Source organism: Patagioenas fasciata, chromosome 2 (assembly GCF_037038585.1).
Source record: "Patagioenas fasciata isolate bPatFas1 chromosome 2, bPatFas1.hap1, whole genome shotgun sequence".
In the NCBI taxonomy this organism is placed as follows: Eukaryota; Metazoa; Chordata; class Aves; order Columbiformes; family Columbidae; genus Patagioenas; species Patagioenas fasciata.
Genome location: NC_092521.1, coordinates 18,343,226 through 18,366,537, shown reverse-complemented (window position 1 = coordinate 18,366,537; position 23,312 = coordinate 18,343,226). Strand labels below are relative to the sequence as shown.

Here is a 23,312-nt window from a genome sequence, read left to right as displayed (position 1 = left end):
AAAATACTTTAAAGCAGTAATGTCAAAGAAGGCCAGTATGATACAATATATTCATTATAAGGTCTGTTTCTAGAGTTCTATAATTTCTTTTACTTTTTCTCTTAAACACCTACAAATGTTCAACTATCATTATTATCAAACACATATTTAGGCATATAAGAATAATAAGAGATGAGCAATAAAATTATTTCTTTTCTGCAGTCTTCCAGTAAATAGTCCATGAACTACACAGGAAGGCAGAGTAAAGAGAGTAAGAACAGTGAAATAAACACTTTGATGGGGTGAGTAGAATAGCCAAAGACACCAGGTTAGTATTGTAATACATTTGCAAATACCTGTGTGCAAACATGCATGGAAGGTTTTCGGCTACATACATGCATATGCAAATAGGATGAAGATTTCATTTTGTAACAGCTAAGGTCAAGTTAAGTTTATTAAAGGCAAGAGAGTATCTGAAAGCTATACAAGTGCTTCTATTAATAGCAGTTGTGATCTCTGGCAAGTTCCTCCCTGAGATGTTTACCCAAGACCAGACGACCAGGGATAGCAAAACAGGAAGATGTTCTCACACTTGCAGTACCTACTCTACACCACTCTGGGCACAAGGGCCACTCCTTTCAGGCAGTTCTACTTTGGACAGGACAGTAAGCACAGTATCTCATAATGATGTGACTCAGGGTAATACTACTGCATCTGGCCTATCCAATATTCTTCCATCTGGACTTCCTTGGAGTGGCCCATTTCCCTTGTTTTCTGCAACATCAAACTTGCAGATCCCAGGCAACAGGTTACCTATCATAACCCTTAGGGAATTTCAGGTCAGTAGCTGCTGTTCTCTGAGACAAAAATCTATCATTCTACACCATGATACCGCATTTAACTGCATCAAAGACATACTGGGAAAATAAGCACCATTACATTATTTACTGAACTAGCCAGATGGAACACAACCTCGTGGTTATTTATTATTATACCTCTACATGAGGTTTTAGAAGTGATGGTTTAGATATTGTCTAGATTAATAATAATAATGATTAGGATTTCCTCAGAATAATTGCTGGAAGGCTACTGTAATTTCTTACTACTTTTCATCATATTTCAGTTAACCAACTCAAATGCTTTCAAAGTCTATTTACAATGAGTTATGTTAATCAGAATGATATTAAAGACTGAGACAATATTTCCAGTAATAAATGGTACATTACAATACTTTATTAATGAAAATTCTGTTCTTTCTAAAATAATTAAGACCACCAGAGAACTTAGGCTACTATCTTCTTATTCTTTGCTGTTGCATGCTACTTTAACCCTTACATAATTTTACCTGCTCTACAAATTTACTAGGTCCTCTGCATGATATTGAGTACATACGGGCATATGGACTTTAACCAAATCCTCTATGTTTATCACAATTTTTAAAATTATAAGGCCAAGCTAATGGTGTCATTGACATTGACTTCCTTGCTTCCTCTGTCTCATATCATCACATTACAAATTATATGGCCTTGAAAGGGAAAGGATGAGAACTACAGAAGCAAGATTTTGCTAATGTCCATCAGAGCTTTATACCCAGTAATTTATCAGATGTGCAGTACTTGTATGTCTTGTTCTTCAAAGAAAGTTTCTAGAGCAGTGTGATTCATTACAACAGAATTGCAAAATTTAGGAAAACTTTTATTTTTTTCTACATACCTATACAGACTGGTGGGTTGGGCTGCCAGAAGTACCGATTTTCTACCTGAATGCAGGTTATTCGCTCTTCTCCTTGAAGTTCATAGCCAGGATCACACTGAAAAATGACAGTGTCTCCAGGTTCTCTTCCATCTCCATTTCTAGTTCCATTCATGGGCACACCAGGATCACGACAGGCAGTAGCTACTGAACCTAGCAGAGAAGGGAAAGAATATATATATATGTATTTCTTTTACAGTCAGCTTTTCAATCCAGATTTGCCCCATTAGATTTTACTAATCCAAAATTGCCCTACTCACTTCTAAAATATGCTTAATTTTTGCGATCTGCTTTAATTATTGAAAGTATCTAATTATTATTATTATTATTATTATTATTATTATTATTATTATTATTATTATTATTATTATTATTATTATTATTATTATTATTATATGTTGCGCAATACATAAAAAAGAAAGTAAGATATTTCCTGGTACTCTGGATACTCAGAACTTCTAACTTAGAGGAATTTTGAATATGAATAATAAAAACAATAGATGAAGAACATCAGGTTGTCCAATAAGCTATGCTTGCACATATCTTCAATTTTTCACAATTCTATAATTCTTAAACATACATGTTGTGTAACATTTAGCCATGAATTTGGAACGTAATTTCACTGATGATTCATATCTATACCCTTGCACATGACACACCTACCATGCTAGGTTTTTGTAAAAATCACCTATACAAATCACCTATACAAAACATACACATGGACTTACTCTGACAGAATATACAGTAACACATAATGCACAAGTACATTATTACTAAGACTGCACACAATATCACAATCACTACAAAAGTAGTATGAGACATTTATATACATTTTCCCTAAATTTAACATATTACGATCAACATATAATTTAATATATTATGCAACAAAATATGCAAGCTTATGTGAAAAGTAAGCACATCAATGTTTATTTAAGTAATTACTATTTCTTACTTACATTATAGAACTGCAACATGTTACATGTATTACAAATAAATAATAAATGTCAGAGTTGCCTGTGGAACTAGTCCCATTGAGCTCAGGAGTCTGTGTAACATAAACGCAAAGTGGCAGTACTAAGATTTAATTCAGATGCCCTTTTCCTGGGGAGCTAATACAAGCAGACATCAATGTATTAATCTGAAATGTGCATAGTTTATGTATTTACTATATTTTTCAGAAGAAATCTTGGTGTAAATAGCTTTTTTTCCCTAAAAAAAAAAAAAAAAAAAAAAAAAGAAAGAAAAAACCCCAAGTATATGGTTATCCAAGGCACACTTAATAAAAAAAATAAAAGAAAATAAAAGATAAAAGAGTAAACTCTATAAACTTATGGTGCTTTTTATGGGCTTGTTTTTACCAAATAATAAGTGCTTAATACAGGGTAAAAAACCACACACACAGATACACACGCACATCAACTATGACCAAGAAGTCAGGGAAATTTTTCGACCTCATTCCTCGAAGATTAAATAAATATTTCTTCAAAGTATTAACTACTGCACAATAAATGAAAGATCATGATTTATATATGTGTAAACATGCAAGTTTTTGCAGATTTTTAAAATTTCTTCCACAGAAACAGTGATCAGGACTCCTGTTTATGTCTTTAAATAAGCTGCTGGTTTTCAATTTAGAAAAAAAAAAAATATTAAAATAAGGAGTTACTGAATTTCACTGGACTATATTGGCAGATCTTGCAAAAGTTGCATGCAAGAGAATAAGATACTGGAGCTACATCATACAGGAGTGAAATTTCATCAAATATGAGAAGGTTCATTACATTAATACAGCTCAAGACTCAAAAAGAAATCGCTAAGGTAAACGTAGACTGAAGCAAGTAGTAAAACCTGTCGTATATTAATCCACATTTCTCCCTGCTGAGAAGACAGAACAATGTATCTTTGATTCGTGTTGCACAGTCAGAGTGGTCCATTTTGGAGAGAAACTGTGTTCTGACCACTTAAGTACTACCTGTCTCAAATGTTTCCATAAAAAAGAATAGCACTTCTCTGTCTTATTTAATATATGTTTAAATAAATTATACAGGAATGGGGGCTGATACACAAAATTTGTAATCAGTGTTGAAGTGCTCAAGGGATAAACTTACTGCTATAAAACTTCTTAGCTGTACATCATAGTGTCCTTATTAAATTGTATCATTCTGCAAAAGAATTTTATGTGGCTAAAAATAAGGTAAAGTGACACCCAGATCTATTTGGAATTCCTGATACTCACTGTTTGGGTTTTTTTAACCACTTAGTAATAATTATTCAAATTAACTTTGTAATATGAGATATGTATGCCAGACTGAAAATCTTTTTCTTATTTGTCATATATAGTCATCTTCTTGCATTCTTATATGTTTGTTCGCCATGCTTCTTGGTCTTTTGGCTCTGTAGCAAAATCAGATAGGTGAAGTATAAAATGGAGGGAAAACAGTCTTGTCTTCTGGGCTCAAAGAGGGCCCATGATCCAAAACCCAGGTGGCATCTTTCCCTCAGGGGTAGATGCTGACTTCAGTATTATTCAATACCTTCATTAAAGATGGGGAAAATGAGACCAAGTAAACTCTTGCCAAGTTTACAGTCAGAGGAGGATCAGTTGATATTCCCTAGTACAGTGATTCTATTTAGGGAGATCTCAGTAGTCTCAAGGAACAGCCTGAAAGAAAATTCATGAAGTTCAAAAAGGAAAATGCAAATTCCACATCTGGGACAAATCAATCCCCTGAAACTATTTGTGGGAAAGCAGCTTTGCAGAAAAGGAACGGAGAAGGCAAAAGCTTTTCTTGCAAGTGTGCAGCAAAAGTACAAACAAAGCGTTCCAAACTCTGAACTAGCAAAACTCCAAATGCAAAAAAACAAAAAAAGAAATTTCCAACAAACTAGCGCACTATGTTGTGGGTGGTCAAACATGAGAGTAATTTTTTTTCAGAGGTGCTGTGTTATCTCCAGCCTTGGAGATACTCAAAGCCCTAAGCAGCCTGATCTCTTTCACTTTTTTTTGACCAGGGAGTCAGGCCAGAGGACTGCAGAGGTCCCTGCCAACCTAAACTATTCTAGGACTGTTTTTTAACTCTGTAAATTCGTATTAAATACACACAAACTTAATTTAAAAATAAAACGTCTACTTTAAGATTGATTTTTGCATTACAGTGCTGGAATGCAAAAGACAGGTTGTCTGTTCCCACAATGGAAGTAAACAAACTGCTATTAGGTTTGGATTTTAAACCTTAAAGTACTCAATTTCTAAAAGTCTAATTCTCATTTTTCAGAGATTGTCTGTTAATTTTCAAGGCACTATTAAAAGTATCAATTCTAATTGAAGCATTTATGAAACACTCTGACAGAAAGGTGAGCTAGTATTTTAGAAGCAACTGTATCACATAGAAATTCTCAATAAGCTCATAAAAAATAGATGAATGTATTCTCAATGAATAAAATGTAAGAAAGCAAAAGAACTCAGTATACCATTAAAAGCACTAGGATTCCAGAAATGATGTATTTACTTTTACTTTCTCATAAATAATCATTGTGTTTTGATTTGTCTAAAATCTGTTGTAAATTTTGCTTCTATGTTCTCCATAAAACTGATATTTTAAGGAGGCATTTTAAGAAAGAGAGAAAAAAAACCTCCATAACGTTGTTGATACATGATATGTGATTATTTATTAATGTAGTTTTTTGATATTATCTTCAATAACATAATCAGAATCACAATACAGTGATGATTTCCTAGTGCAAGTACACTGTAGAGCTACAAAGCTACTAACTTAGAATCGTATATGTCCCACAGTCTATGGGAATGTGGGTAAAAATAGATAAAAAACTTAGATATGTATGCATACTAGACAAGTCAAAAATAGATGAGGTTTTACCACATCTCTTGCTCTGATTTTTTAATGTATATCTACATAAAAAACTCAGAACTTTCATTGCTGTTGCTGAGAGCAAGCACTCCCATCAGTTTTGTACCTCTAACCTTCATTTCAAAATATACGCATACCTCTACAGAGCATGTCAATAAATGTACCTAACAGATGCAGATACAAAATTTCAACTAAAATTTCATTTTAAATTGTCTTTTTAAATGGTGTTAGAGGTTTATATGTATAAATTGTGGTAGAGATTTATATATATACTTATTTATTGGTTTATTTTTCTTACTTGTTCCCATAATTTGTTGTCTTGTGGAAATAACTGAGCATTTGAGAATTCCTAAAGAAGACCATTTTCAACCCTTTTATTTTTTTTTTTTCCTTCTAATTAATTTTAAAAAGAACACACTAGGAGAGGATATTCAAACACAGTTCCACACTTATAGTGAGATTAAAGTGTAAATAAATTATTCTTTTACAGTATTTCTGAAAACCATATATGTTTCTTTGCAAGTATGTGTCTGAATTCAACTTGCTTAATCAGGAGTTGGATTCATTTAACTTAATTTTGGCCATGTGAAAGCTAGCTGTCTTCATAACAGGCTTGTTTCCCAGATTCCCTTTACAGTCACTATCACAAGGGAAAAAAACATCTACTTCTGTCTTAGGCAGTTAGCATTCTCATGTGATGGAATGGAAGGAAACGTCATCCTGATACTTCAATCATTTTCCATTGAGAGAAAAATTCTGTATCAATAATTATTAGACACGTAATTTCTATCTTAAGAATAAATTTATAATAATAATAAATTTTATTTTGATTCAATTGGCATCACATATTGCCTCAAAATTGAGAGGGTTTTTCTTTTGTTTGTTTGGTTGGTTGGTTTTTTTTTGCTAAATCAAATTGTCAGAATAAGAATCTTCAAATACAGAAATATTGGGGTGGAAGGTCAAAAAATAAAAATATGAGAAGAAAAATGGAAAAGGAAGATCTCATTACTGTATAAAATTACAGAATCTATGCATTTTTTGAGCACTAAAAATATATTAGCCATATAATCAAATGGTATTTCTTAATCATGGTTTTCTGTAATGTCTGCTCTACTCGTTAGTATTTTTTTTTCACATGCCTGACTCTAAGCCCATCATTACTACTGCTGAAAACTGTGTTTGTTTGTTTGTTTATTTGATTTGAGAGAGGTTCTCCATGATAATTGTCTTGATAATATATGTTCTGTACTGCATTCTCTATTTTCTGTTTGCCTCTTTATTGTGTTTATTTTTGATTTTTTTTTTCATTATCTTCCTTCAGCCTATATTTCTCTCTATCTATACTGTTTGACTTATGAAGTGTATATTTCAGTGCTAGAACTGTTTGGTTGGTGGTTTTTCATTTGTTTTGTTTTTTGCTGTTACATATTCAGAGACCTCAATCACTACCTTCATCATTCATCATGAAAATTTGAGGAGTAAGCAAAAACCTCAGGAATGAAAAAGTCCCTTATATCTTTGCTATCATACTTGTAAGACAGTCTCGAGAGCTTTCTGCAAAATAAATGGGGCTGGCTATCACAGTTCCCCATAAGGACATGTATAGGTTACAAAGCTCTTTGTGATTTTAAAATTGATAAAGTAATAACCCCATGTTCCAGTATAGGCTGGGAATGACCTATTAGAAAGCAGTGTAGGGGAAAGGGACCTGGATGTCCTGGTGGACAACAGAATGACCATGAGCCAGAACTGTGCCCTTGTGGCCAGGAAGGCCAATGGCGTCCTGGGGTGTATTACAAGGGGGGTGGTTAGTAGGTCAAGAGAAGTTCTCCTTCCCCTCTGCTCCACCCTGGTGAGACCCTATCTGGAGTATTGTGTCCAGTTCTGGGCCCCTCAGTTCAAGAAGGACAGGGAACTGCTGGAGAGAGTCCAGCGTAGGGCAACAAAGATGATTAAGGGAGTGGAGCATCTCCCTTATGAATAAAGGCTGAGGGAGCTGAGTCTCTTTAGCTTGGAGAAGAGGAGACTAAGGGGTGCCATGAGGATGGAGCCAGGCTCTTCTCGGTGGCGAACAATGATAGGACAAGGGGTAATGAGATCGAGCTGGAACACAAGAGGTTCCACTTGAATTTGAGAAGAAACTTCTTCTCAGTGAGGGTGACGGAGCATTGGAACAGGCTGCCCAGGGAGGTTGTGGAGCCTCCTTCCCTGGAGACATTCAAAACCCACCTGGACATGTTCCTGTGTGACCTCATCTAGGCATTTCTGCTCTGGCAGGGGGATTGGACTAGATTATCTTCTGTGGTCCCTGCCAATCCCAAATATACTGTGATACTGTGATAAAATAAGATATTGGGTTTTGCCTCATTACAATCATTGTAAACTGAGAGTTAAGGAAAGGCTTTTCTTAACTCTCAGTCACATTATCTTGAATAACAACTGAGGTGTGATTTGTAAATGTAATTGATTAAATTGCTATAAACTACATTTTAGATGGTAAAAATACAAACTCCAAAAAGTGTCTGTTACCTAGTACATGCAGCCTGACAAATGCAAGACACATTTCTGAACTCTGTGTGTGTAGCATAAACCTGTGTGCCATCATCTGAGAGTTTTTTTTTTCCCTTATTAAGACAGAGAAATGCAGAAACCTATTTTATTCTTTCTCTGGGCAGTGTTAGCTTGGAATAACTACACTGCAATCAGTCAAAAGATTTGTGCTAGATTAAGAACTCAAAGAGACAGTTCTTGATCAAGAACTCCAGCTTCAAGATGGGGATGAATGAGTTTCAGCACTCAAACTATTCAATAGGCGAGAGACAGTAAGTGGGTAGAATAGACAGACAGAGCTTGTATTTCTTTCTGTATCATCAGAGTGACAGAAAATGTTTCAACATTAGTATTTCATACTTCAGAGCCAAGTTCATTTGTGAAATAAAACTCCAGATTGTGTTTTGTTTTACTTTCGGGCATGGATTTAGAGCATGTTAATCAATTCCTTTTGGATTAAACTAAACTGGAAGACACACTGCTGAATTACACTAGAACAACTCTGAACTAAGAATATCTCTGAATATGAATAGTGAACCCAGTGTTTCAGTACCAGCTGTTTCAACCTACATATCACCTCCTCTTAGATGATATTACTTGCTAATACAGTGATAGTCAAAGGACCCACAAGTGAGACTTAATATATCAGATATCCATACAAAGTATTCTCTAAAGTACACTTTGAATAAGAGATCATCAGTTCTCCAGAAAATAAGTGCCAGTGCACAGGAGCAAGCAATGCTTACTCTGGAGAGTTAGATATCTTACCTCATTTCTGATATGTGACTTGAAATGGGGCAGAATCTGGTTTTGGAGTTTCATGATAGTCAAGTTACATAAAATATTCCATCCTCCCCCGAAACGTGTTTGGATTTGTCACAAGATCACTCATATGAACCAAGTACAGTTGCATGATCACTTCCCTGGTCCTGCTGGACACACTATTCCTGACACAAGCCAGGATGCTGTTTGGTCTTTTTGGCCACTTGTGCACACTGCTGGCTCATATTCAGCTGTCTGTCAATCAACATCTCCAGATCCCTATCTGCCAGGCAGTTTTACAGCCACTCTTCCCCAAGTCTGTAGCACTGCCTGGGGTTGTTGTGACCCAAGTGCAGGACCCGGCACTTGGCCTTATTAAACCTCATATATTTGGCCTCAGCCCAATGATCCAGCCAGTCCAGATTCCTCTGTATGGCCATACTACCCTCCGGCAGATCAACACTCCCACCCAATTTGGTGTTATCTGCAAACTTACTAAGGGTGTACTCGATCCCCTCATCCAGATCATGGATAAAGAGATTAAACAGAACTGGTCCCAGTACTGAGCCCTGGGGAATACCACTCACGATCAGCCATCAACTGGATTTGGCTTCGTACAGCGCAACTCTTTGGCCCAGCATTCCAGCCAGTTCTTTATCTATCAAAGAGAACAACCATCCAGGTCATAAGCTGTCAGTTTCTCTAGGAGAATGCTGTGAGATACATGTCAAAAGCTTTACTGAAGTCTAAGTACACAACATTCACAGTCTTTCTCTCATCTACTACGTGGGTCACCTTGTCATAGAAGGAGATCAGGTTGGTCAAACAGGACCTGCCTCTCATAAACTCGTGTTGACTGGGCCTGATCACTTGTTTTTCTTATATGTGCCGGGTGATGTCACTCAGGATGATCTTCTCCATGACTTGCCCTAGCACAGACTTGGGACTGACAGGCCTCTAATTCCCCGGATCCTCCTTCCAGCCCTTCTTGTAGATGGGCGTTATGTTTGCCAACTTCCAGTCAACTGGGACCTCCCCAGTTAGCCAAGATTGCTGATAGATAATGGAATGTGGCTTAGTGATCACCTCCACCAGCTCCTTCAGCACGCTTGGATGTATCCCATCTAGCCCCACAGAGTTCTGACCATCTATTATCCCTTAAGCATTTGCTCATAGCTTTGGCACTGAATTTGAAACCCAGTCCCAAACAAATTAATTGACATATGGTTTCAGATAATTGCTGGAAGTCAGCAGAAAATGGATACTGTGACAATATGTAATCATGCTGGCAATGCATTCCAGATGGGGATAAGTGTTTTGAAAATCTTAGTTTTATTTAGATTGCATGTTTTCAGGTTTGTTTTTTGAACTATAGAGGATTTTAAGCTTTTTATACCAGATCTATACCTATTTCAGATGGCATATTTCTTTATGTATATGAATACATGGAGAGAGAAGTAGCTTCTCAAAAAGAAGCAATCATCAGGATCTTGGACCAGACACACAAGGGGTACTCATGCATTGAAATATCTTACCAATAATCACCCAGTTTTTAATACAATTTCTACTGAAAAGATCATTAGGATGATCTGAGTGATTTTTGGTTTGTTACTGAAATCAAAGAGTTTAGCATTAACACAGAATTGGCTTCATTATTTGGTGACATTCTGTCCATACTCTTGAATGTCATTACTCTGATCTATGTTAAGACAACTGAAAATTTTTCATTTAGTAAAGCATACTGTGGTCACTTGCAAAAAATTACAGAACACTGTCAGAAAACAAATGTTGTTTTCTTTCTTCTCATTATACATATCACATGAAAACAACAATTGGAATATAAAGAATTAAGATCTGAATCTTATTTTTATTTTCTTTTGCAAGGTTCTAGAATTCCTCTATGTAAATTAATTATATTTCAGATTGCATATCTGAATATATCCAGCCAGTAAATGAAGTTACCAGTACACAAATAATTTTTCCACAGTCACATGTAGAAAACTGAAAGATGAGCATTCCTGCAGTCAAGTATCTTTGCTAGATCTGTCCAGATCAGGCAGCTTACTGGAATGCTTTTAAGAAAAAAATAAATATTTTAATGGTAATAAAATAGCAGCAAAAATCTCCCTTTAACTTAACGATGTTACAAAACATCCAGCCCTAGCCAGGAATGGTGTTACAGGGAAAGTAGGAAAAGACAATGAGCTGACAAACTTGAAGTAACCTCCATTTAAGAATTATTCTCAAAACTGAAGATGATGCATATGAGATGTAAAAATTATAGATTGAGAAAGAGGTTCTGGATTCCTGTAATGAAAGCTTATCTAAAGGCAGCAAGTTATAGAACATGAAAAAGTAGCACTGGTCAAGTGTAGATCTAGTTTGATATGCCTTCAAGGAATTTAACTTTTATAAGTGTATTTTGCCCATTGTCAGAAAATATTACTTCTCTCTAGATAGATTTTTGTGATGTATTAGTTCTGTTAGAAGTAAGAAATAAAACTTCCAAAACACCATTCTTTCTTATTGCATGTAACAGAAAATGCACTTCAATTACATTAATTGACTGAAAATGCGAGATGCGTAACTGAGAGGATGATAAGACCTTGGAGAAACAGAAAATAAATCTCAAAATAGATGCCCCTCCTGTACATTTGTGAGTTCTATTGTAATCCAACTGCAGAAAAAGGATAATTGTCCTGAAGATGTATCTGTACTTGCAGGAAAGTGCTTATCACGTGTTTGTGTATGTATATGTGCATGTACACATAAGTGTGCTTGTTTATGAATCATGCACATGAATCACAAATGAAGGAAACTATTGATGTTGAAATTGCTGAGCAGAAAATCCATCTCCAAAGTAGCATTAATGCCATACCAGAATTTGCTAGTGAAAACAGAGCAGAATAACTACAGCATCTCATTCACTTACCATTGGAAAATGGTTTCCCCAGTCATATGACTGTGTCAATTCCATGCTGGTTTATTCTCTGTTTTGTTACAAATACTTAGCCAGGTACCTTTTTGGAGAAAACCAGCTCCATAGTATCATCCTCCATGTAAAATGTATTGTAAGAAAATATTGCAATGAGGCATGATAAACTTCATCTCCATTTAAAGAAGCAAGATGTCACCTTTTTATATGGTTTCATCAAAAAAAATCCTGTAAACCTCAAATGATGAATTTGCTAGTCACACTACAGTTTACCTGTAGTTCTATGTAAGAATTTAAAAAAAAAAAAAATAAACCAAAACAGACTGTTGAATACTAAGGTGGCATATGAATGCAGCAGCTAATTTTCAGGATGAAATCTCTACAGGAAAAATGGTTTGAGAGATGTTTCTTCGTACATAGAAGACAAAAATTAGCAAGCCCTGGTCTCATGCAGTTTTGCTTACTTATCAGTAGTAATGCAAATGCAAGGAAACAAAAGCTTTATTGAGCTTATACTCCTTATTCAATCAAGGCACATATTTTTGGTCCCAAAGAAACCTAAAGAGGTAAATTCTATTATTAAACATAGGCTAATATTTAACAATTAGGCTTCCTTATCCGCTCATTCTCTCATTTGCTACTGTGACTAAAATCATACAATTACATGTGTGGATACAGACCACATATTTCCTTTCCATGGATATCATAGCTGTTAGGAATTGAACTGTTACGCAAAATAGTGTAACCCATATACATTTGATTATATTTTTTACTGACTAATACATAATGTAAAATAAAATCCACGCTATTAATTTAATTTTAAAATTATCTTAGCTAGAATAATTTCTGTCTCTCTCTTTTTTTTTTACAAATGTAGTATAATAGGAGTATTTTACTGCCTTGTGCATAGTCAAATTTAAATAATTAATTGAAAGAGACTGGATTAACCAAAGAGAAAAAAAATAGGAACGTAAAGATAACCTTTAATGAAATATAAAACTAGTTTCATGCATGACATTTTGATTCCACATTCTTGTATTTCCAAGTTAATTTTGTTTTATAGATAGGAACAAAGATCTTTAATGGATTTTGCTTGCAAGTAGAGTGACCCATCAGAGTTACAAATTTATTGTGAGAAACCTGAAGTACTGTGTTCAATTTTGTACTGTTTTAGCAGAAGACATACCCACAGATTCTTTTTTCAGGTTTGAAGAATAAATTTCACACACAAAAAAAAATGAAATACGAACTTAAAACTGTAATCTGAGACATATGACATTTCCAATTTAGAATGAAATCAGCTTGAGCTCTTTGAAATGCCATGTCACAAGTCAAGCAAAGTCTATTTCAAACTCTACATCTGTAAATTTAGGGCAAGTGAGTAGGCTTTGTGTTGGTTTAAGTCACGAGAGTTTGGTCAAAGTTATGGTGACATGACCAAGAAAGCTATTTATTTTTTTCATTTCCCAAGTATTTATAAATTAACCTGTTTTCTTCAATACTTCCTTTCTGCTTTCAGCTATCCATCCTGTGACTACAGGTCTCTCTAACTAGAAGCCATTGCCAGGGGATTTTACATGGAAGCATTAACTCACAGTAACTGCCCACATAAAATACACATATCCTATGCAATATTCAACTCAGAGATAATAGCTACTGAGAAGTTAATATCACTTACAAAACTGTGATAGGAATGACATTTCTGCCACTGAAAGACCCACAAATGGTAATTCCTATTCCTAGTATCTGCTACATAGAAGAAAGACAACAGCTGATAGAAGAAAACAATTCTATTCAATGGCTTCTTTCTTTTTAGCCTCTTGATGCCAAAACCAAATAAAACCAACCAACCATAACAACAAACCAACCAAACATCCCCCAAACAAATCCTCAGTAATCAGCTATTAAAGGTGAAATAATGGCCTACAAGAGATGAATACAGATCCTTCCTTTCTGCATAAATGATAAATGTCATCTGACCTGTTAAAACTCGTAGAGAGGCAACTTCCTTGTAATACCAGATTTGAAGACTCTTGAATCAGTGGGAATAATCTCCTCAACTTCAGTATGATCTGATCTGATATTACACACTTCACACTTATTAAAGGGACTAAAAAGATTATTTTAAGCACACACAATTATTATCTTCTTTTTTTGTTTGTTTGTTTTTTGTTGTTTGGGTTTTTTGTGGTTTTTTTTTTTTTTTTTTCTATTTTAGCGTTCTTACTCATCTTTTTTCAGTGCCTTTACTCTGTCTTTGACTCTCTCAGCTACTACTTTTCAGCTTGGTGACATGAAGCAATGTCAGCTGAAGAAAATGTTTCATTATGCTTAATACTTCTGTCTGACCCTGAGTTACATAGCTTGTGCCTCTGGCAAATGCACACTTGTTCCCTTCTCTTCCTCCTTCATTTTTCTTGAAGGTCTGATTTTCTATTTTTTGCAAAATTTCCTGATCAAATGGAGTTACTGCTGATTTCACTGGTATTTTTCCAGTATGTATTGGGCTCTTCATGATCTGTCTCTGACAGTTCAGAGAAAATATGCTCTAATAGGTACTTCCTGTTTGCAAATTGCTTTTGGCCTGTTGTCAACCTTTCACTCTTCTCCTAATTTAAGGCAATAATGCTGGCACCTGTTCTGTAGCAACATTATTCAATCTGTTAATCCCATTTATGCATGTTCCAGAATCCTTATATTGCAATTCTATTGCTGAATCCCTAGAGGTTCTTTTTTTTCTTCTTTTACATGTACATACAAAGTTTTCTAAATATTCTGTCTTTTTACAAAATTTTTTTGCACTTTCTTTTTCAGACTTTGTGGGTTGTGCTTCCTATTATGTTCCTTCACTGTCATCCCAAAGGAGACTGAAGAAACTGAGAAATGTTAAAGTTTATATAAAGAGGTTTCATAGTCACAGTTTGCAGGCATACAACAAGAATATTATATAGTACACATCAAAGAAAATACTACCCCAAAAGTCTGCTCTGCCTAGTGATGAGAAGGGAAGTAATGAGGAGTGGAATTTATTTTTTTATATTAAATGTATAAAACAAGTCGTACATTCACTAGTCCTAGATATATGATGTTAATGGAAAAACAGAAAAATGAGCCAGCTGAGCTGTCTTATTGCATCACAAATCCATCACTTTCTCTTCTCCCTCTCAGAATAATGGACAATTGTACTAACTTAGAAAGTTTATCCTTGTCAACCATAGAAATATGTGTAGTATTTCTTAGAAGGTGAGCATAAAATAAATATGTTCCTTATGGAAAATGACTATGAATGTTAAAATCATGGAAACAGTTCTACTATTTCACATAACAAAATCTCTCTTTTTTTTTTTTTTTTTCCTCTGAAAAAAAAAAAAGGCAAACAGAAAAAACAAATAAAACAAACAATTGGCAAGAGGCAATAGGCAAGAAAATCTCATATTGACTCCCTGCTCCTTCCTATCCCCCAAATTTTACAAAATTATTAAGAACTTCAATGACTTGTAAGAGATTGTGTTGGGCAGTCCTATATAGAGACAGTTCTAATAGTACCAGCTGTAATACATAATATTAATTAAATAACAATTTTCTTTCTACTATTTATATAGCATATCAGCTTCTCCAGGCTTTTTCTCCTCCCTCCTTTGATTTGCTAAAGGATGCTATCTTACCTGTAATTTATGTCACCAGACAGAAATTCTTTCTCTGTATATACTGGGTGATTTGTCAGTCAAATTCAAATTATATCACATTATCAATGGCGAACATTTTCACTGATTAAATAAATGACAGATGCAGAATTATGTATGAATCATTGATAAAATCAGATTAAAAAAAATGTAAGGAACTTTGTAGAAACAGATTTCTAATTGAAAGACTAAGGAAATAACATTAAAAAAATAAAGCATTCAAGGTCTTAAAAAAGTCTGAACATAAAATACCTGCTGTCATTGAATAACATTCCTCTTAAGGTAAAAGGGCCAACAATCCAGTTAAATACTCATACCGAATTTCATTAAATGGCAAGAGGAAAGTAAAAGCACATACCTCCCCTGAGTGAGCTTTCTGTTTTTTAATTACACTGTAGCTAAAGTGCATAGACACCATCTGTTTCCCTCAGAAAACATTATCTACTCAAAGTATATGAAAGCTTGAAACAAAGTTGCACACAATTATCTTTCTCTTTTCTTCATCTCCTCAAAGACATTTCTTTCCTGGTTAGTAAAATAATATGTTCGTACAGCAACTGTGTAATTCAGATTTTATACCTACTTACACACTACTTTTAAAATCTTAACTTAGTGGAAAACGAACAAAAAAACCAATACAATCTCTGTGGTTCTAATAAGGAATATATACCCAAACTACGCAACTTAAAGTATTTGAGAAGGATCACTGTGATTTTGTGAACTGGGACTGAAAAGTAAGAGGAATGCTGAGACAGTAACACTTCATGGATCCTTTAAACTATCATTATTAGATCCCAGCAGAAGGCATGGCAAATTAAATAAAATACCTCTCTTTTCAGATTAAATTCTAAAGCCTCTTTTCAGGTAAAGGAACTGCAAATACATGACTGACTGCTTTATGTCTTCAGTCCTGTGTCCCATCCATTTTTCCTTGAACTCCATTCTTAGTCTACATCAATCTCTTTTTCCACTTACCCTAAATAACTACCTGAATAAGTTCAGAGCATAACACTCTCCTCACTCCCTTTTGGCCTCAACATTAAATAAAATAACATGTCTGATGTTGGCAAGCAGATTTGAGAGACTCTCCCAAACAGGCTCTGGAAGGGGGTAGAATGGCCAAAATATATTAGAGGTAAGGAATTAAAAGTTCTATTCATGGCTTCAAAAAACAACAGATGGAGCAGAGGCACCCTTTCACTACAAATTAAATAGCTTGTACTTCATCCTCTCATTCACATACTTAATTCTTCCTTCAGACTGCTGTGTGTGCACATTTGTATTTGTCATGCACATAGAAACAATGAGGGTAGGGGGAGACAAGGGTTCATACAACTACTAAGCACAGGAAGCACAACAAGGTAGCTAAAGTTGTCATTAAGAGTCTTTGTCAATCTATGTTAGAAATACTCCTAGTGCTAAACAAAATTATGATATTAGATTACACCTTGCTAATCTTGAAAAAAAAAAATCTGAATTTCACTGACAGAAAAAAAAAAAAAAGATCAAAATGGACCTCACTCATTATTTCTTCTCTTTCAGCACTAAAAATGTCTAAAGGGATTTAATAACAGTTAAGTAACTGTTTAGATTTGTCACCATGCTGCCTGTAATAAGATGAAATAGCACTAGAAGGCAAAAAGGAGGACACTGCTGTTCCTGCAGTGCTATTTCCCATTTCATCCTATACAAGCACAGCAGGAATGAAAATTGCACAGATGTCTCTGAAAGCAGAAACTCTTATTGATTAGAAAACGATAGAGCCTTTAACATGCCTACATCACCTCCTTCATGAAAAACCTTAGTCATAACTGTGAGCATTCTAGCACTACCCCAGTTGCCCTTGAAACAAAGCCAAATTAGCAAAGGACTTTTTTTTTTTCTTTTTTTTCTTTTTTTTAGATAAAATTGTATCTTTACAGCAAACCTGTAAGTCTGGGACAACCCTTTCCCTAACAAAGTCAGAAATTTTGTCACCGATTTTAATTGTTCCCAGCAAAATTATCTGTGAGCAAATATTAAAATTCAATTAAATTAAATTAATCAACTTACTTGAAAACTGTATGGCAAATCCAGATTTGCTGATATAAAAATCTGTGTCAAACTGGATAGTTACTATGTTGAGTGTACTGTGAATGCCTTCAGGAACAAGTGATCCACTAATTTCTTTGAGTAACATCTCATTCTCAGGTGGACCATCCCAAACTCGCAGAATGTCATGGGATGCCTCAGTATCAAAAGCAAGGAACTGGAGGCTGTAAGAATAACATGTTTCTATTGTCAGCTTTAATATCAGTCAATAATCTTTAGCAACTAAATCTAAATCAAACAAGCAAATAAACTTTTATTTCCAAAGGTAATTTTCCATAATATTTCACACCTTTATGTTTGGATGCATAAATCTCCAAAACAGAAATGTATTTGAAAGAAAAAAATCTTGCAACTATTTTTAATTCATCTACCATGAAATAGATATATTGCTTCAGACACAAATAATATGTAAGTATTCAGTCAGTCTTTTCAGAAAATAGTTTTGGTTTTCTTAGGACGATATTATTCATCGCATTCACATCAAAACAAATTAAATAAACTGTAAACTCATGTAATTAGTAATACAGTGTGAATAAATATCTAACTAAAAAAACCTACAAAAATGTAAGATTGTTGTTTTTTTGTTTTTTTGTTTTTTTTTAAAAAAAAGAAGTAGATCATTCCAGAAATGGTTCTGCTGACTCCAGCATTTTTACTTTGTACATATTTGATCTTGTAAATTTGGCATTAAATTGTCATTCATGTTAGATATTTTCTAAGTGTATTTACAGTTAATAGTTCTAGTTTCTATTTATGATTGCATATATCCACATTAAAAATGTTTTAAAATTCATTGGTGTTTCACAAAATTATAACAATTTCTGAAGGTTGATATTCATCAGATAATACTTCTTGACAAACAGACAGTTTCAGCACAAACCTACATATTCAGTCTTAGAATGTCAAAAATACTGAGCTTGAACTGCATCCCAAATCCCTTTTGTTCTCCACTGTACAGATAGGATTTGGTTATAACACAATAAAAAAAAATCTATACTTGTAAGATTTTTTCCAGTACCTGACAATATTTCCTGGGTCCACTTCAATCACCCACATGCAACGGAGATTATTGTCATAGGGAAAAGGGTAGCCAGGAGATAAGATTCTTCCTGATGATTCTCCTTTAAAACGGCCTCCACATTCAGCTAATAAAATAAAACATTACATAACATGTTACTTTTAATCTATTACAGACGGTCTTCCAGCTAATCATCTGATCAACCAGTTTATATGGCTAATCTCTTGCTGGATAAGGAACACAACTAAATTGACAGTGTTCTGAGATTGTAAGACAACAGATAAGGACTCGAAGTATTTTGAGAAAGGAATCTATAACTGTGTTTTTATTTGAATGTTTTTGTATTTTCCTCTAATAATTTGGAAAAAACTCATAAAAAATAGAAAACATACCATTATGTAATGAAAGAAACATACATTGCTACTTATTAAATAAATACATAAATAAATAAACAAACAAAACAAAACAAAAAAAATCCCCAAGAACACCATGTCTCCCTAAAGCAATAGAATTAAGAAAACTAAATAAATGAGTTCAAAATAATACATACATATATATTTACCAACAGAGAGGAAACATACTAAACAAAACCAGGCTATTCATAGAGAAAATCAGCCTTTCAGCCAAGGGGAAAAAAAGAAGTCGTAAAGCTTCTTACTCAAAACTTGTCCTTACATTGAAGCTATAGTATTTCTTAGAGGATAACAGATGGTAAATAGCTCCCTCTTAGATGGCCTCATCCAGTCATTAGGCAAAACCTACTTTTTTTTTTTGTTTTAATAATCTTTTTACTTAATCTTTGAGAAAATCAGATTTCTTAAATATAGATCCCAGAGGCCTCTAAAGCCCTTATTTTTTTCTTGCTTTCCTTCCTTTTAAAGTGAAGTGCAAAGACAAAATAATGCTTTTATAAGATCTCTTTGTATGGTAAAAATACAGTTTTATTTTGATTTAACATCACCTAAAATACTTAGCTGAGACTTTTATTACACTGTGATTTCTGAGTTCTGTGATAAAATATAATTGAAATGCTACCCTTGATGGATTTTTTGACATAATAAAAGCACATTTGCAGACAGGTGGTCTTTTTTAAGCACTTTGCCAATCTGTTAATTCCTAAATAGTCTAAGAAAAAATCTTTTGTGATTATTCAGCTCAGAGGATAGCAGTCTATTATTCTTCCAGTAGAGTAAGTGTATAAATAGAGAATACTGTAAAGAAAAAGAACTGATCACTGACAAACTGAATAAAATTTAAAATTAATCACATTTCATCCAGGACCACTGAATGATCATAAATTCATAATTTCTAATTTTCACAGAGGATATCCAATCTGCCTTTTTATTATGATTTTTGCAGATTCCTTGCGTCTCCCTGCTCCCTCTCTCTCCTCAGTGCCTTATTTCTGCCCTCCAGCATAGTTCAAGTTCCTCAGTTTTGCTGGTTGATGAATCAGCTGTGCAAGTGGTGACTTCTCTGAAAGCAGCATCGTCTCAGGTTGAGGTCAGAAGTAAAAGAGCAAAACTGTTCTTATCTTACATCTCCAGATTTCTTACTATGATGACAATCCTAATTAACAATCTTAATTCTGCCTCTAAGTGTCAGTGCTATATATTCTTTTAAGGCTGTCAAGTTAAAGGAAACACATATTACGCTACATTTCTTCTGGCAAATTCTACGGATAGTATGTCGTATTTTAACATTTACTACACGTTTAAGATTAATGATTACTACAACTATTTGAAAACAGTTTTACTATTGTCTCATCAATGTCACATTCTTTCATAAAATGCCACTAAACCAAAAACAGTAGCATTTTTAAGCCAATTTCTGACAATAGCAGCAAATTAAAGTGTCTGTTGATTTACATTGCTCATAAATATCCAGAAAATCATTTTATTTGTACATACCAACCTAAAGTATTTAATGCAAAGCATCACTATTTTCACAGGTTCTTGGGGTTTCCCTGAACAATCTGTAGACCTTAAAAAATCTGATGGTGTGCTGAGAACAAGTTCTTGCAAGCATGAGACTTAAGTGCATACAGCTACCAGACTCGCAAAAACAAGTATTCTGGAAATAAAGGACATCAAAGGACATCAGGGTTGCAAAAAACTCTTTTTTTCTTTTTCTTCAATTTTCTTTCATAGCAAAGAATCTTAGTTTCAGTCTGATTATAACTAAGAGTAAATGTTGAAAGAAGGATTCCTATAAACTAGAAATGTTAGAACCATTTTATTGCTGATTCGTCCTCATCTCCTGCTATTTAATGCATTACTGTATTACTCTCAAAAACTGTTTTGATCATGGATGAATAACAGATGTTCAGACTCAGGTTTTTGTTTGGGGATATTAAAGAGATGTCTAAAAGATGTCTCAGTTCTGCAGAGAAACTGTTGTGATATAATTTTGTAGTTTTCTTTGAGGAACATTTCTAAACTGAGCACATTTTTTTTTCTCACTGATGTTCTTGTGCATTTTTTAATTGCCCTTCTGTTTTCCCATTCTTTTCTAGTCAACTTTCTCATGTTGTATCATTACTAAGACACCATTATTCTTTTACTTCATGTTTCTCAGGCCAAGAAGACAACAACTGATGTTAAAGACGTTTTATGAGTCATACTACATCCATTTAAGAGTATTTTAAAGCATTTGCAGCGATGCTTAACACAAAAAACCAGAAATTATGTGGAATTCAAACCTAATTGAAATAAGAAAAATTAGTAGAAATCATTCCTAAATTCACTTACAATGACACTATCTATGTACTTTTGTCTGCTTAAGGAAGAGCAATATATACAAATACAAGATATACTGAACTGGATAGATAAGTAACCTCCCTGTGAATAGCAGACTAATAGATATCTTTTGAATAATATTAATTTAAAACTCAGGAAGTTTATACTACTGATTGGTTCACATTCTAAACAGATACAGAACATTTTGGAATAATTATAACGTATTTTTCATAAAAGGTTCAGATGGCAGTGCAAAACCTAGGTGCTTAATTTGTGTAATCTTTTTGAAAAGAGTTGAATGGTTTACCAGTACGGAAACAAAAAAGAATATCAAACCTTGAATATATGCAGCATATAACCACTTCTGTCAGAGATCCTGGTTCAACTCTGCATTTCAGTTTGCTGACATTTGTTGTTAGTATATATCAGCTCTAATTGTGGCTCAGTTCCCAGCCCAAAGGTGGCCAACCTTTACCTTCTAAGCTCTGTTCATCTATTTTGGAGAGGGACTGCTGAATAATTAAATCCAGGGACCTTCTTGCAAACATCCTCTCTCATATAGGGGACACAAGGTAACAGTGTTCAATTCCCATTTCTGAGCTGTTCCAGTAGACCTTCTAGATTTGAACTATGTTACGTTTTGAATATTTGCTTAGAATATGAGAAAGCTGAATCTCCCACAGTTAGTGTAAATAGTTGTCCTGGTTTTGTTAAAAACAAGCTTCTCTTTTAGTGAATTTGACTGTCAGCTAAAGCCTTCATATTAGCTGCCTTCCTGAAAGTCAGATACATGGTAGACATAGCAATGGTATGAAAGGTTGCTGGACTGCTAAGGATGGATGTACATCTTGCCAGAGGGGCAACGAGAAAGAGGTGACCAGAAAATGACCGACAGAGTATAACATTCCATTCACGTGAATACTTCATATAAAAGTGGAAGATCATGAGGATCTCGTCCCTTTTCCTCATGGCCAACATTAGGAGAGAACCTTGCTAGTCGTCCCTGTCAACTGAGGTCTAGTAACAGACTGAATCCAGTTCTGCTTGACTACAGAGTCCAGTCCAGGACTTCAGGTGCCAGCCGTGTAGTTGCTGGGATTTTCAAGATTGGTTTTGTATATTTTGTACTATTTTTCTCTATTTTTATTAATAGCATTAGTAAAACATTTTTAATTTTTCCAACTCTCCTCTCTCTGTCCTTCTCTCCCTGCCGATCACCTGTCCTTAGTGGGATGCTGGGAGAGGGAGGAGCTGAAGGGTAAAAGGTGGGAGAGACGGGGTTAACAATACATCTGCCATGGTTTTATTGTCACCCTGCAATCAAAACCTCGATAGCAGTGCACAGTACATAATCTAGATAATCAATAATAAAAGAAAACAAATGAATAACTTTTGACATTTACCTTGGCCTGTTTTAAAACTAAGCAAGAACTTACTCATAGGTATATCTGAGTGTTACTAAGGTGATACATCTAATGATTTTTTTATGCTTATAATGGCACTGAAAATGTAGTTTTTTATTCACAGTTTTAGTTTCAACTTTCTGGCACTTTCATATTTTATCTGATCTTTTTGTTTCACTTCATATCATATTTTCTTTGTACGCCTCCTATTTGCTACATGCACATTCCAATGCTGTGCTCCCCCCCTAATTCTTTGGTTTCACATATCCTAAATGATGTAGAAATCAGTTAAGGCTTTTCACAAAATTGAGATTTAAGCTTTTATTCTGTGATCATTGCTCTAAGAAAGCTATTCAGTTCTTATCTGTTGCATAGTTTTCCTAAATGGGCTTTATGTCTTGATAAAGACATACCAAAGTACATTGTTTTCTGTCAAACTTAAATCTAGGCACAGAGTGCCTTGCTTCCTCTCCTCACTCAATTCCAGTTTCCTCTAAAAGTAGACGAAAAAGAAAGAAAATTACTAGAA

General features: G+C 34.4%; 1 protein-coding gene across 5 annotated transcripts in view; it reads right to left on the bottom strand.

Annotated features, from left to right (window-relative positions):
- Positions 1-23,312, bottom strand: part of CSMD3 (CUB and Sushi multiple domains 3) — a 637,009-nt gene that overhangs the window by 178,462 nt on the left and 435,235 nt on the right. For all 5 annotated transcript variants that reach the window (XM_065830155.2, XM_071803847.1, XM_071803848.1 and 2 more), the window contains 3 exons: positions 18,643-18,769; positions 17,586-17,788; positions 1,693-1,884 (listed from right to left, as the gene is read on the bottom strand). In XM_065830155.2, the coding sequence (XP_065686227.1) occupies positions 1,693-1,884; positions 17,586-17,788; positions 18,643-18,769 (522 nt within the window). The remainder of the gene's footprint in view (positions 1-1,692; positions 1,885-17,585; positions 17,789-18,642; positions 18,770-23,312) is intronic.